Consider the following 21,191-nt stretch of genomic DNA (forward strand, 5'->3'; position numbering starts at 1 on the left):
AGCATTTTAATTTCTTCTATTGCCTTGCTGGTTTGTTTTTTTTTTTTACATTTATTGAAGTGAGACTCAGAGTACTTGGTGATTAAAAATGGCAGCACTGTATGATCAGGAAATGATACCGTCTCTATGCTCAGTGTCCTTATGTCTGGTGCCTCTAGAGCTTGCGCTTATGAGACAGGGCTGAGTGTGATGCCCAGCGTGCTCTGAGGGTGCTCCAGGAGATAGTTCTACAGGTTTGCTCTCAGCTTCAGTCTCTTCCTTTCTTCTTTGCAACCAGAGGGCAGGAACTCCCAGAGTCCTGTTCTCTGCCAAATATAGCAGAGGTTGTCTGTCACAGACAAGGCAGAGTTTCAGCGTTTTCCTGAGCATCACCCAGTCACTGAAAGCTCTGTATTGGCCCGTTTTGTAATAGGAAAGCCAGGAGGTTTTCAGATGCTTCATTCATAACATGAATAGTAACCATGAGAATCATGTCTAACCTCTCCCGACAAGAATTGACTCTGCCGTTGTGTGATGGGTCAGAAAGTTGACATAGCCTTCTTGGGGTTTTTTGCAAAGGTGACACACACCCGGGTCTCACTAGTGAGTGTGCACGTATGCACGCACACTCTTCTGCCAAAGTGGGCAGCTGTGTGTGTCCTCTGCCAGAGCCCCCTAAAAGCCTCTCCATTACAAATCAGCTTTGTCAGCAAACCTCAGGAGAGGAGGACCCTCTGAAGAGATGAATAATTGATCATCTCTAGATAGGATATGTCATAAACAGGCTCCCTACACTATGAGAGTACGGCTAGTTTTCATTTGGGAACTCAGCTGATGGAGAGGGTGGGGCTCAAATCTCAAACCCTCCAACAGCTGCTAGCCTGGCAGAGTGGAGCTGCTGAGCTGGGGTTAGGGTGGGAGGATCCGGGTGGGGAGGCAGCCTCTATTGCCTCCGATTCTGGGAGAATTCACCCTAGAGAGTCCACCATGGAAAGATGGGTGTTTGTGCTCAATTTGCCTGCAAACATCCTGGATGAGTTTCTGCTAACGTACTGTGTAGCTTACAAGCAGCAGGCTAGCTCTTTGGCTTGTTCCTCTGCTAACTCCACCCAAGACTGAGAAAGGACGAGCAACATCAGTTCACTCTCCTGGTACAGCTCTGCCTAAGCACCTCCCTCTGCTTCTGTTCAGTGGAGTATAGAAGAGACCATGTGTACTTACTCGAAAGGTCAGGAAAAGCTTGAGGCTGGAATTGGGTCTGCAGCCCTCGCTGGTGGTGTTGACTGAATTATCTGGAGAGTAGAGAATCCCACCCTTTTCCAGCCTTGCCCAACGTAGCTTTTCCCGGCATCAGGGGTTCTGGAATCCCTCAGGTTGGGGGGCTGCTGCTGTTGAACCCCTGCAGTTTTTTGAAAGACCATGGTAGAGATTAGGGGCCCTAGAAGGGAGTTTGCTGAAGTCCTGGCCAGGCAGGATGCAGAGTGACATACCAGCAGAGGCCCCTGTGGCCCTGAAGGGAGACCGGAGTGGTGCAAAGGTGAGCTCTAAACTTTGGGTGCACGCAGGTCCTCAAGAGACATAACTTAGGTCATTTTTTTTTTTTTTTTTGGTTTTTTGAGACAGGGTTTCTCTGTGGCTTTGGAGCCTGTCCTGGCACTAGCTCTGTAGACCAGGCTGGTCTCGAACTCACAGAGATCCGCCTGCCTCTGCCTCCCGAGTGCTGGGATTAAAGGCGTGCGCCACCATCGCCCGGCTAACTTAGGTCATTTCTACGCCCCGTTGATGTTTATCCTGCCGGTTCCCCATGGACCAGATGAGGGGAGCACACCCTAACCTGGGGAAGACCTAACAGGGGACCTGAGTTGACATCGAGTCAAAGAAGAGACCTAACAGGAGTAGGAGGGCCCCAGTTGAGTGGGGTTTGTACCCAGAAAGTAGAGAGGTCATTAACTGTGCTTGGAGCCTCAGCGGGTCTTCCAAAGCTTGGGGAAGATAAGACAGATGCCAGTCAGCCATCTCTACAGGAGGTGAGAGGCACAGGTTCCAGAGGTGCCTAGAGCCTCATCCCTTAGCAGCTCATGGCACAGTTGACTGCATCCCAGCAGAATGAGACTACACATGGTGATTCAACTGTGGCACAGGCTCATCTGGAGTGAGCAAGGATCGGTCAAGGAGACTTCACCCAGTAGAAGTTTTTTGTTTCTTGTCTCAGTGTTTCTCCTTTACCCCTGTGACTTGTTTCTTGCCCATTCTTCTGCTAGTGCCTTAGTTCAGGCCTGATGTCACAGATCTGGATAGTGACGGTTGTATCTGCTTAGCCCTTAGGTCACAGCCTTTGGGGCTTACGGGGAATTTTCCCTCTTGGAACAAATGTTAGTCTACTCTGTGCTGCTGCCTGTGCTGCTGCCCTCATATACCTGTTTTCTTCCATTTAGGATCCGGTGTGTGGTTGGGGATCTCAGAGCCTGGCAGGTCTCCTCATCGCATACCTGCTTGATCTGTGAATTCTTCTCCCTTCGTCCCTCTTCCTAAATACCTGTCTGTCTTTCCTGCCTAATGGCAAAGATTCCTCTGAGAGGAGCCATTCTAGACTCTGCCATACATACTTGTCTGGAGAGAACTGGCATCTCCTTTCCCTACCAGCCCCAGTGCACCTGAGTACACAGTGCTATGCTTTGAGGCTGCTCCCAGGCCTGTTATCACCTTGCATCCGTGTTAGAAATGGCAGCTTACTGCAGCTTCTTTATGTTTGTGATTTCAGAGGAAAGGAAGCCTGTGTTCAGGAAGGGACTGTGCCCTGTTTAGGCTGTGTTGCCGCCTTCCGGTACCCATCGGTAAAAGCATACTCAACCTAGATTTAAGGGAAAGGCAGGAAAGGAGGAAACGGGACATAGTATAGTAGCTGAGTTAGTAAGAGCTGTTCTGAAAATCGCCCTATATATTTCTTACTTTGGATTATGATAGAAAATCTGAGAAAGCCAGGGGGCGGTGAGACCCTCTGAAGCTGCTGTACCGTATTATGGTGAGTGTGGTCATTAGCTGTTAGTCTTTCATTTGAGTGCACACTCTGGGTCTTCCGTGTATAATTTGCATGGACGTGGTGTAAGTGCAGGGTTGTATTTACTCAGTTTGATCTTCTCTCTCTCTAGCCTCTTGACCTTTTGACACCTGGTCCAGCCTGTTTGTCCACTGGCAGGTGACAGGTTACTCCACATATGAATAGTTTATCCCTCCTGTTTTCAGCATCTGTGTCTTCTTCAAGAACAGCTGTGTTGTTGCTGGTGGTCAGGGTCTGGCCTAGGTGTGTCCAGGTTCTTGATCTCTTCTTAAAGAAATTTAAATAAAGGCATACTCAGATTGCAGAAGTAACAAGGGAGCTTTATGCAAAGGAAAGTGACAGACCAGACCAGAGTGGTGGAGGGCCATGTGGGTGGAGACACTGAAGGGCACTTATATTGGAACTTCAAGAGAAGGAGGGGTTTGGGCACTAGGGGCTTTGGATAGTCTGTTTGTATTGACAGCTTTTATAGAACCATTTCTCTATTTTGCGTGTCCTTCCCCATAGTGTGTGTGTGTGTGTGTGTGTGTGTGTGTGTATCCAGTTAGACATAAGATGGTAAACAGGGGATTCTCCTTAAAAGTTCACAATGACAACAAATTTAATTTGTTTTATTACACACATATTTCAAACCAGTTCAGCCCAGAATGGCCTATTTTCTGTACCCAGACCCAATTCAAGTATGACTGGATATGATCTAAGATTTATGGTCACTAAAGGTGAAGAGAAACTCAGTCTGTTGTTCAGAGAGGGGTGTATGTGCAACTTGGTGTGAACGAGGACTCTTTATTAGTGATGGTTCCTAGGTTCAGAGAGAGGAGGTGTGCGCAGGTAAGAGAGAGGGGGTGTCAGGTTACCAAGTGCCTTATTAGAAGAGGGGATGTGCATAGCCCAAACTAAGTGCAGTCCCAGGTTGCTAAGTCATTTGCTATGTCTGCTGCCTCACTGTGGCAGACTGCTAGACCCCACCCCTGTCAGCTGGCTTACCAACTCGTACTCTGAGAGTGGCTAGGCCGTGCTGACAGGCACTTGCAAGCAGCACTCTCCATAGCTGGCGGCAACAGAATTGTGGCAGATGTTGTGAAACTTGAGCATCCTCGGATGGAGTTGTAAATCAAAAGCCTGCAGGGACTTTGAACGTAGCACAAGTCAATGAAGTTATAATTGATTCGGGTGTAATGAGTAATCAATCCCTGACCCCTGGCCTTGGCTTCAGAAGGCTACACTGATGTTGAGATGGGGAGTGTGCTATATCCTGTATTAGCAGTAACTCCTCTCTGCTATAGGAGAATTTGCCAGGTAGAAATGTAGAACCTCAAGAAAATCAAGGCTAAGCCGGGCGGTGGTGGCGCACGCCTTTAATCCCAGCACTCGGGAGGCAGAGGCAGGTGGATCTCTGTGAGTTCGAGACCAGCCTGGTCTACAAGAGCTAGTTCCAGGACAGGCACCAAAGCTACAGAGAAACCCTGTCTCGAAGAAAACAAACAAACAAACAAAAAAACCAACAACAAAAAAATCAAGGCTTCATTTACAACTTGAGCTTTAAAATTTGTCTAAATAAATAAATAAATAAATAAACGCTAACTCTAGACAAGCCAGCTAAGCTGGAGCTGGCAGCTCTTGAGGCTCTGACCTGGGCATCATGGTATCAGGGTAACTCCCCTGCTTTATTAGCCACAGGACTAATGGTAACGTAGGCTGTAAGCCATTGAGCTGACGGTCTCCTCTGGAACCTGGATGCTGGTGGTACCTCTGCCCAGTCAAGAACCTACCAGCTTTCCAACTCGGGACTGGAAGTTGGGGAACAGCTTATCCTCGGTGCTCAGTGGCAGCTTCTGCTGGCAAGTTTGCTCCCGGCTCTCCAGCAGGTTCTGAGAAATATATCAGTGGGGTTCCTTAGCAAAGAAAGGAATTTAGGGTGTTCTTCTTTCTCCTACCATTCTGGCTTTTCTTCCTTCCCCTCTATGCCTATGTCTCCTTTTCCCTTTATTCTCTTTTTGGTCTGAAAAGCATTCTTCCTTCTGAGGGAACCGAGTGGCACGTAGCCAGCCGTAGTTAGTTCTTATTCACACAACAAAAATAACTTAGAAAATCCCTTTTCGATGTGTTGACCATTTTGGGGAAGCCTCAGCTCATGTAGCATTAGTCTTCCTGGCGTTGTTTTTGTGGCTCCCATAACTCTTTGATGGTTCTTCCTGGTTATGCATGCTCCACCTCCTGTCCTTGTACATGGAAGCACATAAAATTGGGTAGCTTCAGGTCTAAGCCACACTTCTGTACATTTCTAAAGTATCTTATGGCTGCTGCTCTAGGCATCTAAAGATAGTTTTCCAGCAGATATTATATGGCCTCCTTGTCCCAGGAGTGTTCTTCTGTACCAGCCCTGGGTAGGGAAGGCCCAGGAACCCTTAGGATTTAGACGTCGCCTTGCCTTGACTCCCACCACTGCGGAAGGCAGTTGCTTAGTCATCTAATAGTGGTGGTGTGTGATAGATGCAAGGACCTGGGAGAGTCCTGGAGAAAGAGGCACAGCTCACTCTGCACCTGGGTCAGAGCAGAAGTGATGCTTTAGGAATAAACACAATGGCCATTGGAGAGGCCAGAAACTCCGAGGACCACGTCTTCAAATGAGACATAGACAAGCCAAAAGCAGTAATGAGATGGGACCTGCGGGCTGAGACTCATTGCCACAGCCTGGTTCCTAGTGGCCACTGCTACTGTGGAGCTGTGGCCGTGTGTGACCGTGTTGGGGACTCTGGAGCTGTGGCCGTGTGTGACAGTGTCGGGGACTCTGGGGCTGTGGCCGTGTGTGACCGTGTCGGGGACTCTGGAGTTGTGACCGTGTGTGACCATGTCGGGGACTCTGGGGCTGTGACCGTGTGTGACAGTGTTGGGGACTCTGGAGCTGTGACCGTGTGTGACAGTGTTGGGGACTCTGGAGCTGTGATTATTGTGACAGTGTTGGGGACTCTGGAGCTGTGGCCGTGTGTGACAGTGTCGGGGACTCTAGAGCTGTGACGCCATGTGTGACATTTTTAGGGCTGGTATGTTAGTCATTTTAAAGCTTTTTTGTGTGCTACCCAAGGATCTAATGCATTTTTTAGCTTTGTATTTTGGCAGGATCTTAAAACTTATACAAAGTTGTAAGAATTATACCTGGAACTCCCATGTCCCAGAATGTTTGTTTAGTCTCATTTGCTTCATCATTTTCTCTATATGTATATTTTCAGATATACATCCAAACATTTTGTGACTACCTGAGATTAAGTCAGAAATATTGTGTCCCTTTACTGCTAAATACTTGTGTGTGTTTGTCCTAATAACCAGGCATTCACTGTTTTTAGAAGAGATTTTGTGTGTGTGAACATGAGTGTGCCGTGGCCGTGGAGGCTAGAACGAGGTTGTCAGATCCCTTGGAGCTGGAGGTACAGGAATTTATGAGCCGCAAAGTGTGTGCTGGGATTTGAGGTCTAGCCTTCTGATAGAGCAGTAAGTGCTCTTACCTGCTGAACAATTTCTTTAGCACCCAAATTAAATTCTTTAGTTATTTAACTATTACCTTTTGGAGGGGGCATACTGGTGATCAGCCTAGGGCCTCATGTGCTTGACGTGTGATCTACCACTGAGCTACAACCCCAGAAGAATTTTCTTATCTAATTATAATGATCCAAGTCAAGATTAGTATGGTCAAAGCAGTGTCTGGTCGGTGTTGATATCAGATCGCATCGGTAGGGCAAGTTCTACTCTCCCCAAGTTTGAGAGCTAACCTATAAACATGCATTTTGTCTAGAAATTGGAAGAAGTTCTTTCTTGAGTATAGGTTTTGAGAGAACACTTCAGGTATTGTGTAGAACACTGCAGCTTTGTTTACCTGATAGTTTCCTTATGAGTAGATTCAGGTTCTACATTTTGGCAGAAGTTCTCTGAGCTGTCAGCCTTCTGTGTCCTGTGCAGGCCACAGTGCTGATGTTGCCATATTGTAATGATAACTGTACTGTGTAGTTGTGATTGAACTAAGAAACACCTTAGGCCTTAAGACACACCCTTGAGTCCTTCAGGCCTTTTCTAAGGAAGGTTACCTGAAGGGGTAAGACTCCAACTGTGTTCTTATACTGAGTAAAGAGGAAAAAGCCAGTGAAATGTCAGCATTTCCCTCTCTGTGTGCCGGTCTACTGACCTCACGCCCTTACTGGCACAGCTGTGTGACTCACTGCCATCAGACTGTACCTACAGTGATGGATTGCACCTTCAGACTGTGAGCCTAAATACATCCCCTTCCCAGAAGTTGCTTCTTGTCAGTTATTTGGTCACAATGATGAAAAATATTGTTATATCTAATGCTGATCGTTTGGTTAAGGTGGTGTCTTTACCAAAATTCTCCTTTTTGTCAGGTACTTTTCCATTCCTGTTGAAAAACAAAACAAAATAATAGAGATAGGAAAACATTTTTTGAAAGTATTTTTAACAGTTTCAGAGGATTCAGTCAGTAGCCACTTGGCTTCATCGGTGTTTGAAGCAGAGTGTCATGGTGGGCAGCAAGTCTCAGAGCCAAGGGGCGCACCTCGTGGAGCCAGGAAGTAAAAAAAAAAAAAAAAAAAAAAGGAGCTGGGGTCCCTTGATCCACTTTGACCTACTTCTCCCAATTCGGCCTAGTTCCTCAGTTTCCACAGCTTCTGGGTAGTACTAGCCACAGTGGACCTTTGCGGGTGCTGCAGAGCAGGCTGTTGCCCTGTGCCTCAGCTGCTGGGACCCCTGCAGGGAGGTTCTCAGCCATTGTCAGTCCCGCACCTCACCAGGCTCCACCTCCGCCTGTGACTTGGAATCTGTCATTCCTTCTGGGGGTTTCCTGGCCTTCCCTGAACGGAAGGATTTTCCAAGGGATGTTGAGTCTTGCAAACTTAATGCCATGTCTTTGTATCTGCTTTTGCCTTTCCGGGCTAGGTCCTGTGGGCCTTCAGCCTCACCTTCCCTTCCGTATGCTCTTGTGGACATGAGTGTTCCTGACTCTTTCCAGGCAGGCTCTCAGATGCCACCTCACAACTGGCTCTGATGGAGCGGGGCTGCTCTCAGTGTGGGGCAGGGGAGTGGATCTCAGTGTGAGGTTTCCCTCAGGCCTGGGGCTGCATTTGGGAACTGCACTAGCTCTCCTAACAAGATGGTTTAACAGGGAGAAAAGGGAACGGTGGGTTTCCTCATTGGTGGGAAGCTGTGGCTAATCCTACCCAGGCTCAGTGGGAAAACTGCTTCCCTAAATCGTGTACTTCCTAGCTCCCTATTTACCACACAGCATTCCACGTTCGGTTTGTTAGTTCTCTTCCCCCGCTGACACACAAACAGTAGACAGGGCCCTGGCGTGACCCTGGTTAGTGGAAGCTTAAGGGCCTTTTTGAGTGTTTGCGGGTTTTGTAATTGATCTGAGTGACGCTGAGAATGCCACGTAAGACCTCTTTGTGTGTTTGCATGTGTGCACACCTGTGTGTCTGTGAAAGTGAGAGGACAGCCTTGGGTGTCATGGCTCAGGAGCCGTCCACCCCCACCCCCAAGGTCTCACTCTAGAGCTTGCCAAGTAGGCCAGGATGGCTAGTCAGCAAACACTTACGGACTGGCCTGTCTCCACTTCCCCAGCTCTTGAGATTATAAGTGTGTGCTACTACTCCTGTTGTTGGTGTTGGTTTTTTTCTTTCTTTCAAATGTGGGTTCTGGAGATTTGAGTCGGGTTCTCATGCTTGCAAGGGAGCTGTTGCCCTGCCCCTTTCTGGTCTTTTAAAGACCTTTCTATTGTGGCTGGTAAAGTCGGCTAAATGGTGGGGATGCATGAAGCTAGACCGAGGCGCAGGAAAAGAGGGATTTGGAAGTGTATGTGGGTAGTGTGAAGCGGGGTGATACTTTACAAATAGTGTGGTTTATGGTTTTCCTTTTCCCCGCCCCTGTTCTCTCTCTCCAGACAGGCTCAGAGCTCAGCCCAGTTGATGGACCTGTTCCAGGTCAGATGGACTCAGGGCCAGTGTACCATGGAGATTCAAGGCAGCTAAACACCTCAGGGGCGCCGGTCAATGGTGCTAGAGAGCCCGCCGGACCCAGTCTGCTGGGAGCTGCAGGTCCTTGGCGGGTAGACCACAAGCCCGACTGGGACGCTGCCTCAGGCTCTGCTCACACTGCTCGTTTGGAAGATGCCCACGACCTGGTGGCCTTTTCGGCCGTGGCCGAAGCTGTGTCCTCTTATGGGGCCCTTAGCACCCGGCTCTATGAAACCTTCAACCGTGAGATGAGTCGTGAGGCTGGGAACAGCAGGGGCGCCCGACCTGAGAGCTGTTCTGAGGGCAGCGAAGACCTCGACACGCTGCAGACAGCCTTGGCCCTTGCGAGGCATGGCATGAAACCACCCAACTGCAACTGCGATGGCCCAGAGTGCCCCGACTACCTCGAGTGGCTGGAGGGGAAGATCAAGTCTGTGGCCATGGAGGGAGGGCAGGAGCGGCCCAGACTCCCAGGCACTCTGCCTCCTGGTGAGGCTGGCCTCCCAACCCCAAGTACCAGACCACTCCTTAGCTCTGAGGTCCCCCAGGTACCTCCCCTGGAGGGCCTGCCTCTGTCTCAGAGTGCCTTGAGCATTGCCAAGGAAAAAAACATCAGCCTGCAGACAGCCATCGCCATTGAGGCCCTCACACAGCTCTCCTCTGCCCTCCCTCAGCCTTCCCAGTCCACCTCCCAGGCGTCCTGTCCACTCCCTGAGGCCTTGTCCCCTTCTGCCCCTTTCAGGTCTCCCCAGTCCTACCTCCGGGCCCCCTCATGGCCTGTGGTTCCCCCAGAGGAACATCCATCCTTTGCTCCCGATAGCCCAGCCTTTCCTCCAGCAACTCCAAGAACTGAGTTCCCCGAAGCATGGGGTACTGACACACCTCCAGCAACTCCCCGGAACTCCTGGCCTGCGCCCCGCCCGAGCCCTGACCCTATGGCTGAACTGGAGCAGCTATTGGGCAGTGCCAGTGATTACATCCAGTCAGTATTCAAGCGGCCCGAGGCCCTGCCCACCAAGCCCAAGGTCAAGGTTGAGGCCCCCTCTTCCTCCCCTGCCCCGGCACCATCCCCTCTTTCCCAGAGGGAGGCTCCCTTGCCCTCCCCAGAGCCTGATGCCCACCAGAAGGCCCAGACGGCACTGCAGCAGCACCTCCACCATAAGCGCAGCTTGTTCCTGGAGCAGGCCCATGATGCCTCCTGCCCTGCTCCCACGGAGCCTCAGGCTCCTGGCTGGTGGGCCCCACCAGGCTCACCGGCCCCACGACCTCCTGACAAACCACCCAAGGAAAAGAAGAAGAAGCCCCCTACCCCAGCTGGAGGTCCTGTGGGAGCTGAGAAAACCACCCCTGGGATCAAGCCCAGTGTCCGAAAGCCCATTCAGATCAAGAAATCCAGGTCCCGGGACATGCAGCCTCTCTTCCTGCCTCTCCGGCAGATTGTTCTGGAAGGGCTAAAATCCCAAGCCTCAGAGGATGTGCAGGCACCTCCGCCTGCCCAGCTCCCTGCCCAGCCTCCCGCCTCCCAGGGTGCTGCCTCCCAGAGCTCTGCTGCCCCTCTACCCCCAGAACCTTCTCTTGCGCTATTTGCACCTAGTCCCTCTGGGGACAGCCTGCTGCCCCCTACTCAGGAAATGAGGTCCCCCAGCCCTATGACAGCCCTACAGCCAGGCTCCACCGGTGGCCCCCTTCCTCCTGCTGATGACAAGCTGGAAGAGCTCATCCGGCAATTTGAAGCCGAATTTGGGGATAGCTTTGGGCTTCCAGGCCCTCCTTCGGTGCCCATTCAAGACCCTGAGAGCCAATCAACATGTCTCCCAGCTCCAGAGAGCCCTTTTGCCACCCGCTCCCCCAAGAAGATCAAGATTGAGTCTTCGGGGGCTGTGACTGTACTCTCGACCACCTGCTTTCAGTCGGAGGAGGGCAGCCAGGAGGCCACGCCCACCAAGGCCGAGAACCCACTCACACCCACCCTCAGTGGTTTCTTGGAATCGCCTCTGAAGTACCTGGACACGCCCACCAAGAGTCTTCTGGACACGCCTGCCAAGAGGGCCCAGGCTGAATTTCCCACCTGCGATTGTGTCGGTAAGTCCGTTTGAGAGTTAGGGACGGACAGGAGAGCAGCCTGTGGGCTTGGGTTTGTAGGGTCTTTCATTTGACAGATGGTTTACCTGCCTCTCTGCTGTGTCCTGGGAAATGAGCTGACAGGCAAGTGGGCAAAACCCTGAAGGAAACTGGGATCAGTCTAAACAGAAGGCTGTCTTCCTTCCTTTCCTGTTGCTGCAAAGCGATTTAAAGGCAAACAAGTTAATCTTGGCTCACAGTTTGATGGTGCAGCCTGTCATGGCAAGGAAGTGAAAGAGAGGAGTTTGAAGCAGCTTGTCACGCGGCAGCCACAGTCAGGAAGCAGAGAATGATGAATGTGTGTGCTGCCCAGATCCTGTTTCTGTTAGCTAGGGTGTCAGCCGGGGAATGGCGCCACCCACAGTGGGCTGGACCTTCACTTCAATTAATTTGACCAAGACTACCACCCCCATAGCATGCCCAGAGGCCCATCTCCCAGGTCACTCTTTCTAGGCTCTGTGGTGATGTCACTTCCTGCAGGTGGTGTCTTTGCAAGAGTAGCTCTTCTAGATGTCAGGAGGTAACCTTGATCCCAGGGGAAGTAGTAGGTTCTTGGGGGTTTGAAAGCAAGTGATGTCTGTTATCTTGAGCTTTTAAAGGACTTCTGGCTTATGGTGTAAGGAGAGACTATCCAGGAACTATAAAGAAAATGCCACTAGCTGTGTATGAAAACATGTGTGCTGGAGTGGGAGGGAGGAGAGAGCGGATGGATGGATGGTCCTGGAAGAGGAAGAGGTCTTGGGTCTTCACTCAGGGCAGGTGGCTTGGAGGGGAGTGTTTACTCGGCTCTGTAGGCCTGAGCCTGGAATGGCTGTGCAGTTAGGGGCTCTAACTGGGGTAGATCTGGGTCGTGTGTGTCTGTCCCCGTGTCTCGGATCAGGGGCTAAAGAGCCCATCAGTTTGTATGCCTTGCCCTTGGGGGCCTTAGAACCACTCGCATGGATGAGACAGTCTCAGAGGAGGAGGTCCTCGGTGCGATGGCAGCCTGGGGTGTGCTCTGCTCCTGTGCCCCGTTGCTCAGGAAAGGTCCATGAATGACACTTGCATCTCAGGTACTGACAGAGCAGACACACCAGTGTTCTTGACAAACACATTGGATTCTTGTGCCTATGCAATACACAAAGGCTTCTTCCTAACTTGTTAAAATGTGCACGCAGTAAATGAACGATGTGATTCCTAAAGTGCTTGTCCCAGTTAGTGAGGAGGGTCTGGACTCTTGTGCGCTGCAGCTACCCCAGACTCCAGGGTACAAGACTGGGGCATTACAGGATTCACTTGGAACAAAGAGTTCGGCCCCGGGTTTCTTTGAGGGGTGAACAAGCCTACTAGCTCTGCTTCTTGTTAGATGGCCCTGAAGGCCCCCTGATCCCTATTGTTTGGGGGAGAGAAGCATGTTCAGATCACGAGAATTCCTCCTCTTGCCTTTACGTGTTTGTTTGTCTGTCTCACTTCCCTGAATGTAGTGCCCCATGCCCTTACCTATTGCTTAGGATTTAATAAATGTCTTAATTGTTAAATCTCATTTTATGGCTCTGAGGGTCGGACAAGGCTGTCTTAGAATCTGAATTCCAGCCCCATCACTTACTAGCTGGAGTGCTAGGGCCGTCTCTAACCTTCAGATACACCCTGGAGGTGAAGTTACTGATGGAGGTGATGACCTGGAGCAGGAAGCTGCTGCAGCAACAGTAGCATTCGTGAACACCAGACCAGGCACTTCACAGTCACGACAACATTTAATCCACAGTACCATTAAATGATGTGAGGATTGCGGGTGGCTCCATGGTAGCTGATGAAGCAAAATCAGGTCATAGAAACGGTAGAATTGAGATTTGAACTTAAGCACTTGGGCTCTTAATCACCGCCCATGCCATACTCTTTGTTGTTGTCATGTTTGTGTTTGATGCAGGGGAAGTCAGAGAGAAGTTCTGTGCAGTTGGTTTTCCCCTTTAAGTGGGTTTCAGGGGTCAAATCCAGGTCCTCAGGCCTGTACTACAGACCTTTACCTAGAGGCAAGTCTGTAGGCTCCCTGCCATGCCGTATTGTGATTGAAACTAATTGAAAAGCAAGCCCTAACTACAGCGGCTGGTTGGAGGGGATTCCTGAAGGGCCGGAGGCTTCTGTTGGGAAAAGACTCGAGTGTTATTTTCAACTGCTCTGGGTAGACTCTGTGAAATTCAGGCTCAGGAGAAAGTTTTTCAACAAAACTGCTCACTCTGAGATCCATGACAGATGGGGACCATCCCATGTTCCAGAAATGTATCCATTAACTCTTGATAGGCGGAATTTGCAGGTTTATATAAGAAATTTAGCTGGGCAGTGGTAGCATATGTTTTTAATCCTAGCACTCTAGAAGGCAGAGGGATGAGGATCTCTGTGAGTTCAAGGTCAGCCTGGTCTACAAGAGCAAGTTCCGGGACAGCTAGGGCTGTTACACAGAGAAACCCTGTCTCGAAAAACAAAACAAAACAAAACAAAACAAAAGTTTGCAGGGATGTAAGGTGAGACCTGGCAAGTCCATTAAGCACTCGTATTTGCTTAAGAGCACTTGCTGCTCTTGCAGGGGACTGGGGTTCAGTTACCAGCCCCACAAGAAGAAGTTCAGACCCATCTGTAACTCCAGTTCCAGAGAATCTGACTCCCTCTTCTGGCCTCTGTGGGTACTGGGCACACACACACAGTGCACATATATAGATACAGACAAACGCTCATACATAGCATTTTTAAAAAACCAAAATAGGACATCTCTTATAACATAGTACAAGAAACTTACCGTTCATGTTTCTTACTAACTCTTGACAAGTGTGCAGTTCAGGCCAATGCAAACATCACTGGATAATCAGAATAGCAAGAGCATTGCCCATATGTGAGAATTATGGAGCAACATGTGGTGGCATGCACCTTTAATTCCAGCACCTGAGAGACGGAAGCTGGAGAATCAGGAGTTTGAGGCCAGCATGGGCAACATAAGAAGTTATAGACTAGTTGGTACATGTAGAGAGACTGTCTTAAAAAAATAAAAACTTAGGGTTTTCTTGAGTATTTGGATAGGATGCATCTAAGTTTGTTTTCTAAATCTTGGATACTAAAACTAAAGGCAACCATGAAATTTCAAAACAGATCTAGACAATATGGAAGTCATTGGCTTTATCTGAGAGGTGGTGGGGTCTTTAACAACCTTTGGGGTGGTATTGAAATATTCCTAATATTTTGAAGTTTGCATTAGAGAGATCTTGCTTGCCGTTAACCATCCTGTGACACTTGGCAAAGGTGGACAGGGCCCTGGACTTCAGGGGTTACCTGTGTCCATGCTCAGGAATGGAGAAATGCCCAGAGGAGACAGAGTAGGACAGAGAACAAATCCAAATGACCTCTCAGTGGAAAAAGCACCCTTTGAGATCTACTCATTTCATAGGTGAGGAAGCATCTGTGTTGGCTTTTAATCGTTGTCTTAATGTATCCGAGGAGCAGCCAACAGGAAACTGTGGGAACCGACTAACCCAGAGCCCAGGCAGGAGGTTAGATGGTGAGGGTCAGGGAAAGATGGGGCAGACGTCATAGAACCGCTGCATGTTAAGTCTGTTTCCTGCCTAAAGTAGGTACAAGAAAGGCGTCTCTATTGTCTGGAGCCAGGTGAAAGTCTAGGGGAGAGAAAGACATTGTTCAGTACACGTGGCTGGTTGTGGTGCCTACCGGGTGACATTAGAAAATTTGTCCCCTTCCATTGCATTCAGTTTGATGGGATAATCTTTTTTAAAAAAAAAAATTAAGGCAATAGAGTATTTGGGTAAAAGTGGAAAATCTGTTCCCGAGTGAGAGGGTGTCAGAAAAAACTTGCTGACAGAGGTGATGTCCGATCGAGTTTTAGAGGACTATAGAGGGCAGCAGGGATAGAAGAGGTGCATGGTTCGGGGAGGCTGTGGGTATGGGGAGGCGAAAGGGCTGCAAAAACACATGAGAATGTGGTGGAGGGAGGCGAGAAAGGCAAGTTCTGGTGTGGCTGGTATGTATACTAACTGGGAGCGGCAGGAGAGCAGTTTCAGGGCAGGGAGGGATGGTGATACTGAGAGCAGAGAAACCAGTTTACAAGCTCAAGCAGAAATTATGAGTGCCTTTAATTCCAGCAGAGGCAGAGGGATCTGAGTTCAAGGCCAGATCTAGTTCTAGGGCAGCCAGGGCTCTGCAGAAAAACTGCCTCATCCACCCTCCCCGAAAACATAACTGCTGAGTAGGAAGGAGGGGAAAGATGGGTAGAATTTCAGCAGCTGCGCGGCAGGAGTGGAAAGGAGGAACAGTTGATGTGACCCCTGAGATTCCAGGCTGGGCAACTGGATGTGGGAGAGAACTACAGGCCAGCCTTGCAGATGTGGGCGGGATAGGGGGGCAAGATCAGATCCATGAGCTGGAGATTCTGCTGCAGTTGATGTGCAGAGCTGTGCAGTGGTCGTGCATGCCTTTAGTCCCAGCACTCGGGGAACAGAGGCAGACAGATCTCTTGAGTTCGAGGCCAGCCTGGTTTACAAAGCAAATTCCAGGAGGCTACACAGAGAAACCCTGTATCAAAAAACAAAACAAAATTCTATCCAGTAATCCTGATCCGGGGCAGGTCCTGATCGTCTGCCTGCCCCCTGCTGTGGACTTCACCAGCTCTCAGGAAGTGTCATGCTGGTGGACAATCTTGGAAATGGATCTTATGTGACTGTATATTCATGTTGCCCATAACATTGCATTGAAAAGCTGAGGCCTTGTACAGATAAACACTGTGTGATCTGGGCCTGGCTGTGCACAGTCTGTGTACCAGTGTCATGAACACGGTGCTCACGGTCTCTGTATGCATTCTGCTTTTGGCTTCCCCTACTGGGAAGTGGAGACCTTTATGTCTGTTAGATTTCTGTGTACTTGCGAGTGTGCTCACACGCCACAGTGTGCATGTGAAGGTCTAGGACATCTTGTGGTAGTTGCTTCTCTCTCTCTGTCATGTAGGTCTTGGGGATCTAATCAGGCTGTCAGGCTTTGGCAAGTGCTTTTTCTGCCCCCATAGTGTGTGTGTAGAGAGGGAGGGGAAGGTGGGAGGTCATTCAGAAACTGAGGGTCCCTCTTTATTCTGAGCGGTTTCATTTGCCTCTGGCTAAAGATAGGGAGAGAAAAAAAAAACTTTCATTTCTCCCCCAGCCTGGTAGGAGTTGAACAGAGCTTTCTTTCTGTCTTAATGAGTTTAAGATTAAGTGCATAGGGTTAAGGAAAATACCTCGAGCTGTGTAGGAGGCATTCTCCCAAAAACAGTCTGTTGAGCTCCTGAGCTCCTATATATTTCAGAAAGAGAAACCTCGCCTCACTTCTTGTCTCACTGTCCGCTGCAAGGAGAGAAGGCGGACTTTCCTGAAGAAGAGTTGAGTCATTTCTCTCTTTACCTTGATGAAAAAGGAAGAAATGTCACATAGGGCTGAAAGGGAAACAATTGGTGACCCAATATCCAAATAGCAAAAATATTCCTTTTCTGAAACCTGATGAAAGAAGCCCAGAGGAACCTAATGAAAGGAGAAAGTTTCCTCGCCTAAAAACTGATGCTAGCCCTAATCCTAAGCCACCAGGGTTTGTCTGCCAGCAGTCAGTGCTCACAGCGCTGGGTGTTGAAGAAACAATCCTGGGGCCTCAGGAACCCCACAACTTAGAAACTAGAGACCACCCACAGAGAAGGCATGCTTGGGCAAAGTGGGGAGCTCACTTGAAGGACTTCATCCTCCAGCATCTGGTGGGTTAGGCGCTCAGCCCTGGTTGCCTGGCAACAAAGGAAGCCAGACACTGGGAGCCAGCTCTGTAGGTGAGACCCAGCAGTGTCAGAGACCATTGTGCAGAGACTAATATTCACTGAAACTCCAGATAAAAGTCCTCCACAGTGCGGGGCTCTTAGAAACTGAGTGAGATGAGCCAGAGTCCCCAGGGACTGTGTCTCCAGGACAGAGCTTCTGACCCAGCCCTCAACACACGAAGGTAGAGACTTAGGCGTTTAGCTCCATCAGACATAGCACCTGGGGCTGACGCTCCTCAGTTGGACTCTCCCGACCAGAACCTGCTCAGCCCCTGTCCCTTCAGCCCTCGGAGCTGTCTTCTCTGGCTTAATATCTAAGGGAAGAGTTTGAGCGTGGTTAAGTAAATAAAGGTACTACTCTATTTCGGGCAAATGAGTCTAGAACCATGACTCTTACTGAGAAGGAGGGCTGCTTTGCCCTTCTCTAAGTGAAGACATGTTGAGCTGTGAGAGCAGTTGTGACGGTGCTAGCACCCAAAGGCCACAGATGATGCTGAGCCTCGGCCACTCAATACGGATTAGAAGGATTCTTCGCTCTGCCGTGTCCATTGCAAAGCAGTGTGGGAAGCAGAAAGTGAGATGCCTTGGGCATAGACTTCCCTGTCAAAAGATTGCTTAATATTGAGCCTTATGACACAGGTCTGTAATCCTGATTACTGTTGCCTGGGGTAGGAAGAGCAGAAGTTCAAGGTCTGCCCATACAATTTAGCAGGACCCTGCCCCAGAATAAACAGCAGAAGCAGGGGTGTGGGCAACCCCAGATTTCCTGTTGGAAAGATCACCTGTGGCGTGGGGGCTCCACAGAGGCATTTTCAGAAATGGGAGTTTCTCTCAACAGGAAGTACGGAGGGCCGACTTCTGGGCTCACGCCTTTATCCCAGCACTCGGGAGTCAGAGGCAGGGGGATCTCTGAGTTTATCCCTAGGGCCGAGGCCGTGTTCTGCTGTAGTGGTGCCGGTCTTTGTCCCTGTGCCACATGACAGAATCGCGTGCTTTCCCACGTGCCCTCTTTGGTAAAGGGCCCTTGTGAGTTTGTCGTCCTGCTTCTCCCTTACTGAGTAGTGGAAGTTTTTATGTGGGATGTATCTGTTGCCGTTCTCTGAGTATTGAAATATTCTTGAGTAACCAAGATCAGTGCTCGGTTAAGTCACCATTCACGCGTGTAAAGGTCTCATTAAGACATGTCCAACTTGCAGGAATGCAGACTTTCCGGGACGGCTGGGAGAGGGGCTGTCAGTAAATGCTAAGTGGTTCTATAGTAACCGAGCGTTCTTCTAATCCGCGGTTCTCAACCTGTGGGTCCCGACCTCTTTGGGGGGATCAAATAACCCTTTCCTAGGGGTTGCCTAAGACCATCTGAAAACACAGATATTTTTTATTACAATTCATAACAGTAGCAAAATTACAGTTATGAAGTAGCAATGAAAATAGTATTACGGTTGGGGTCACCACAACATGAGGAATTGTATTTAAGGGTTGCAGCATTAGGAAGGTTGAGAACCACTATAAACAAAAGCTTCATCAAGCATGTTGATACATGCCTATAATCCCAACATTTGGGAGATAGAGGCAGAAGTGTAGGTTCAAGGTCATCCTTGATTAAAACAGATTGAGGCCAATTTAGTCTACCCGAAATGAATCCCTGCCCCAGAAAACAAAACATCAAAATAAGTAAAATACAAAATGTACTCATATTGAAATGAATTTACTATATTAAGCATCTTTCTTTTCTCTCCCTCTCCTTTTCTCCCCTTTTCTTCCTTCCTCCCTCCCTCCCTCCTGTACTCCCTTCTTTCCTCCCTTCCTGGCAGGGTCTAACATATCCCTGGCTAGCCCAGAATTCACTATGTAGACCAGGCTGACCTGACCTGGAATTCAGAAATTCCCCACCCTGCCCCCCACCTCTACCTCTTGGATGCTGGAATCAAAGGCATGTACCATTCTCTGCTTATATTAAACATCTTATAATCCAAAGAGGGAAGTTTATTCACAAGAACACTAGCAAGGGGCTAGTGAGCGATGACTCAGAGGTAGCGACACGCACAGACTGCTCTTCCAGGGGTCCTAAGTTTAGTTCCCAGCACCTGCGTGGTGGCTCCTAACCATCTATAATGAGATCCGGTTCCCTCTTATGGCCTGCAGGCAGAACACTGTATACATAATTTAAAAAGAAAAAAAGAATAGCATGAAGCAGACGGTACAGGAGATGGAATAAGTCCCAGATGCACTAACCCCTTCCTCTCTAATCGTCCTGTTAGTATTAGCAAAAGCACGGTAGAGGTGGTGAGGTGGGGGAATAAAAAACAAAAAGAGGAAATAGTGAAAATTAGAAAGTAATGAACGTGAAAGACCAAATGTCAGAAGACCAAATATGTTTTAGATAGAATCAACTCCCCTGATGACCTGCAAGTTCAGAGTGGTAGCACCAAGCAGGCCGTTAAACCTTATTTTGTGTGGGCAGCACCATTTATCGATTGCTGATTCATGTATTGATTGTTCTATTGCCTATGCACGTGATCTCAGCCTTGCAGAGTGTGTTTCCTGCAGCTGGGTGGCACATCACTATCTGCAGAGAGAGCTCCAGTGCAGCTCTTTGCAAGGTGCTATAATCCTGGCTGCAAAGTCATGCTGTTCCGCAGGTGGCATTTGTCAGAGGGATCAGGACTAGCTGACCCTTCGTTGTCAAATCTGCACTCTGAGTTTCTGCTGATTAGTCTGCTTCTGGATGCTGGTTTCCTGTGGGCTGAAAGTTAAGATCTAAGGACTTGCTTAGTTTGTGGTGAAACTGCCCCCGCCTCAGGTTCTAACGTTCCCTCTCTTAGTGATGCCGTGTTAATCACAGGCGAAGGAGGTGAGAGCCAGATACTGCTATTGTAAAGTTACTTCTTCCCTTTTGCATCCAACAAGCATTCTGAACAAAGTTGTCCAGGTCCCCGTGATCCCTGAGTGGACTAATTTTTCATTGGTAATGACAGAGTCATGATTTTTGTCACTCTGTCTGTCTTGCATTTAGTTCCTGGCATTTTTGTGAACGTTAGCAGGTTTAGAAAGCATTCTCTCTAAGTGAAATAGTCCGGTCACAGGATGAAGACTACCGACCGCATGGTTTCACTTAGGTGAAGTATCTAACATAGTCCAACTTACAAAATTAGAAGACAGAATGATGGTTATCAGGGATGTGGAGAAATGGGAAGTTGTCCAATGGGCGTAAAGTTAGTTATCAGACATTAGTAAGTTCTAGGAAGCTACTCACAGCATAGCACCTGTGGCTACTTCTGTGCTTGCAAAGAAATCTTAAGAGGGTAGGTCTTACATGAAGTGTTACGTAGCCCACCAAAGTGCGTCTCGCCCTCATTTAGATACTTTTACCAGAAATCCAAGGGGACCTGCAGTCTCCTCTTTAATGACAGATTTCAGAATGTAAACAGTGCTTAATGCGTGTTGCATCAGCGGGAAGACTGCCTGTGAAGTCAGGGTAGAGCTCTGTCATGATGTCCTCTGCATGGCGTCATCATCCACACTTAACATTTCCTGCTATCCTCACACTGTCTTTTTAAGAATATCGTTGGAACTGGAGAAACGGCTCAGTGCTTAAGAGACCTGTTGATCTTTCAGGAGACCTAGGTTTGGTTCCCACCATCTATATGTAGTTCACAACCATCTTGTAACTCCAGTTTCAGAGTATCTGATGCCCTCTTCTGGCTTCTACATGTGGGAACTATGCATGCACATGGTGCACATACATACATACAAGCAAAGCACTTGTATGCATACATCTTTAAAATAAAAAAGAATATTGTATATATCGTGAGCTGGAATTCAGCACTGTTTAATTAAAATGTCCTCAAAAAGGATGTGCTGTGGCTCAGTATTGAAATAAAAAGTTACTGTGTATGCAATTAAGAGCACTTGCTGCTCTCCCAGGGCACCTAAATTTCCCAGCACCCTTGTTGAATGACTCACAACTGCCTATAACTCTAGCGTCAGGGGATCCAATGCCCTCTTCTGGCCTCCTTGAGTACCTGCCCGGACATTCATAATCAATCTCTCAATCTCTTTCTCTCCCTTGCACACGTATATGCATACATAAACACTATTAAATTGTTTTTCTAGATACATTTGATGTTTAGCAACACACAAGTGGACACAGTGTACATGGTCTTGAGAAATGGTACCGGTTTGTTTAGCCCACATTGTTCTCAGTGCATGT

The 21,191-nt window shown here is 48.8% G+C and overlaps 1 protein-coding gene across 6 annotated transcripts in view; it reads left to right on the plus strand.

The window, feature by feature from the left end:
* Positions 1–21,191, plus strand: part of Tet3 (tet methylcytosine dioxygenase 3) — a 105,701-nt gene that overhangs the window by 37,906 nt on the left and 46,604 nt on the right. For all 6 annotated transcript variants that reach the window (XM_050164883.1, XM_050164881.1, XM_050164880.1 and 3 more), the window contains one exon: positions 8,982–11,136. In XM_050164883.1, coding sequence (XP_050020840.1) covers positions 8,982–11,136 — 2,155 coding nt within the window. The remainder of the gene's footprint in view (positions 1–8,981; positions 11,137–21,191) is intronic.

This window comes from Alexandromys fortis, unplaced genomic scaffold (genome assembly GCF_014885135.2).
Source record: "Alexandromys fortis isolate MF-2015 unplaced genomic scaffold, M_Fortis_MF-2015_v1.1 scaffold_138, whole genome shotgun sequence".
In the NCBI taxonomy this organism is placed as follows: Eukaryota; Metazoa; Chordata; class Mammalia; order Rodentia; family Cricetidae; genus Alexandromys; species Alexandromys fortis.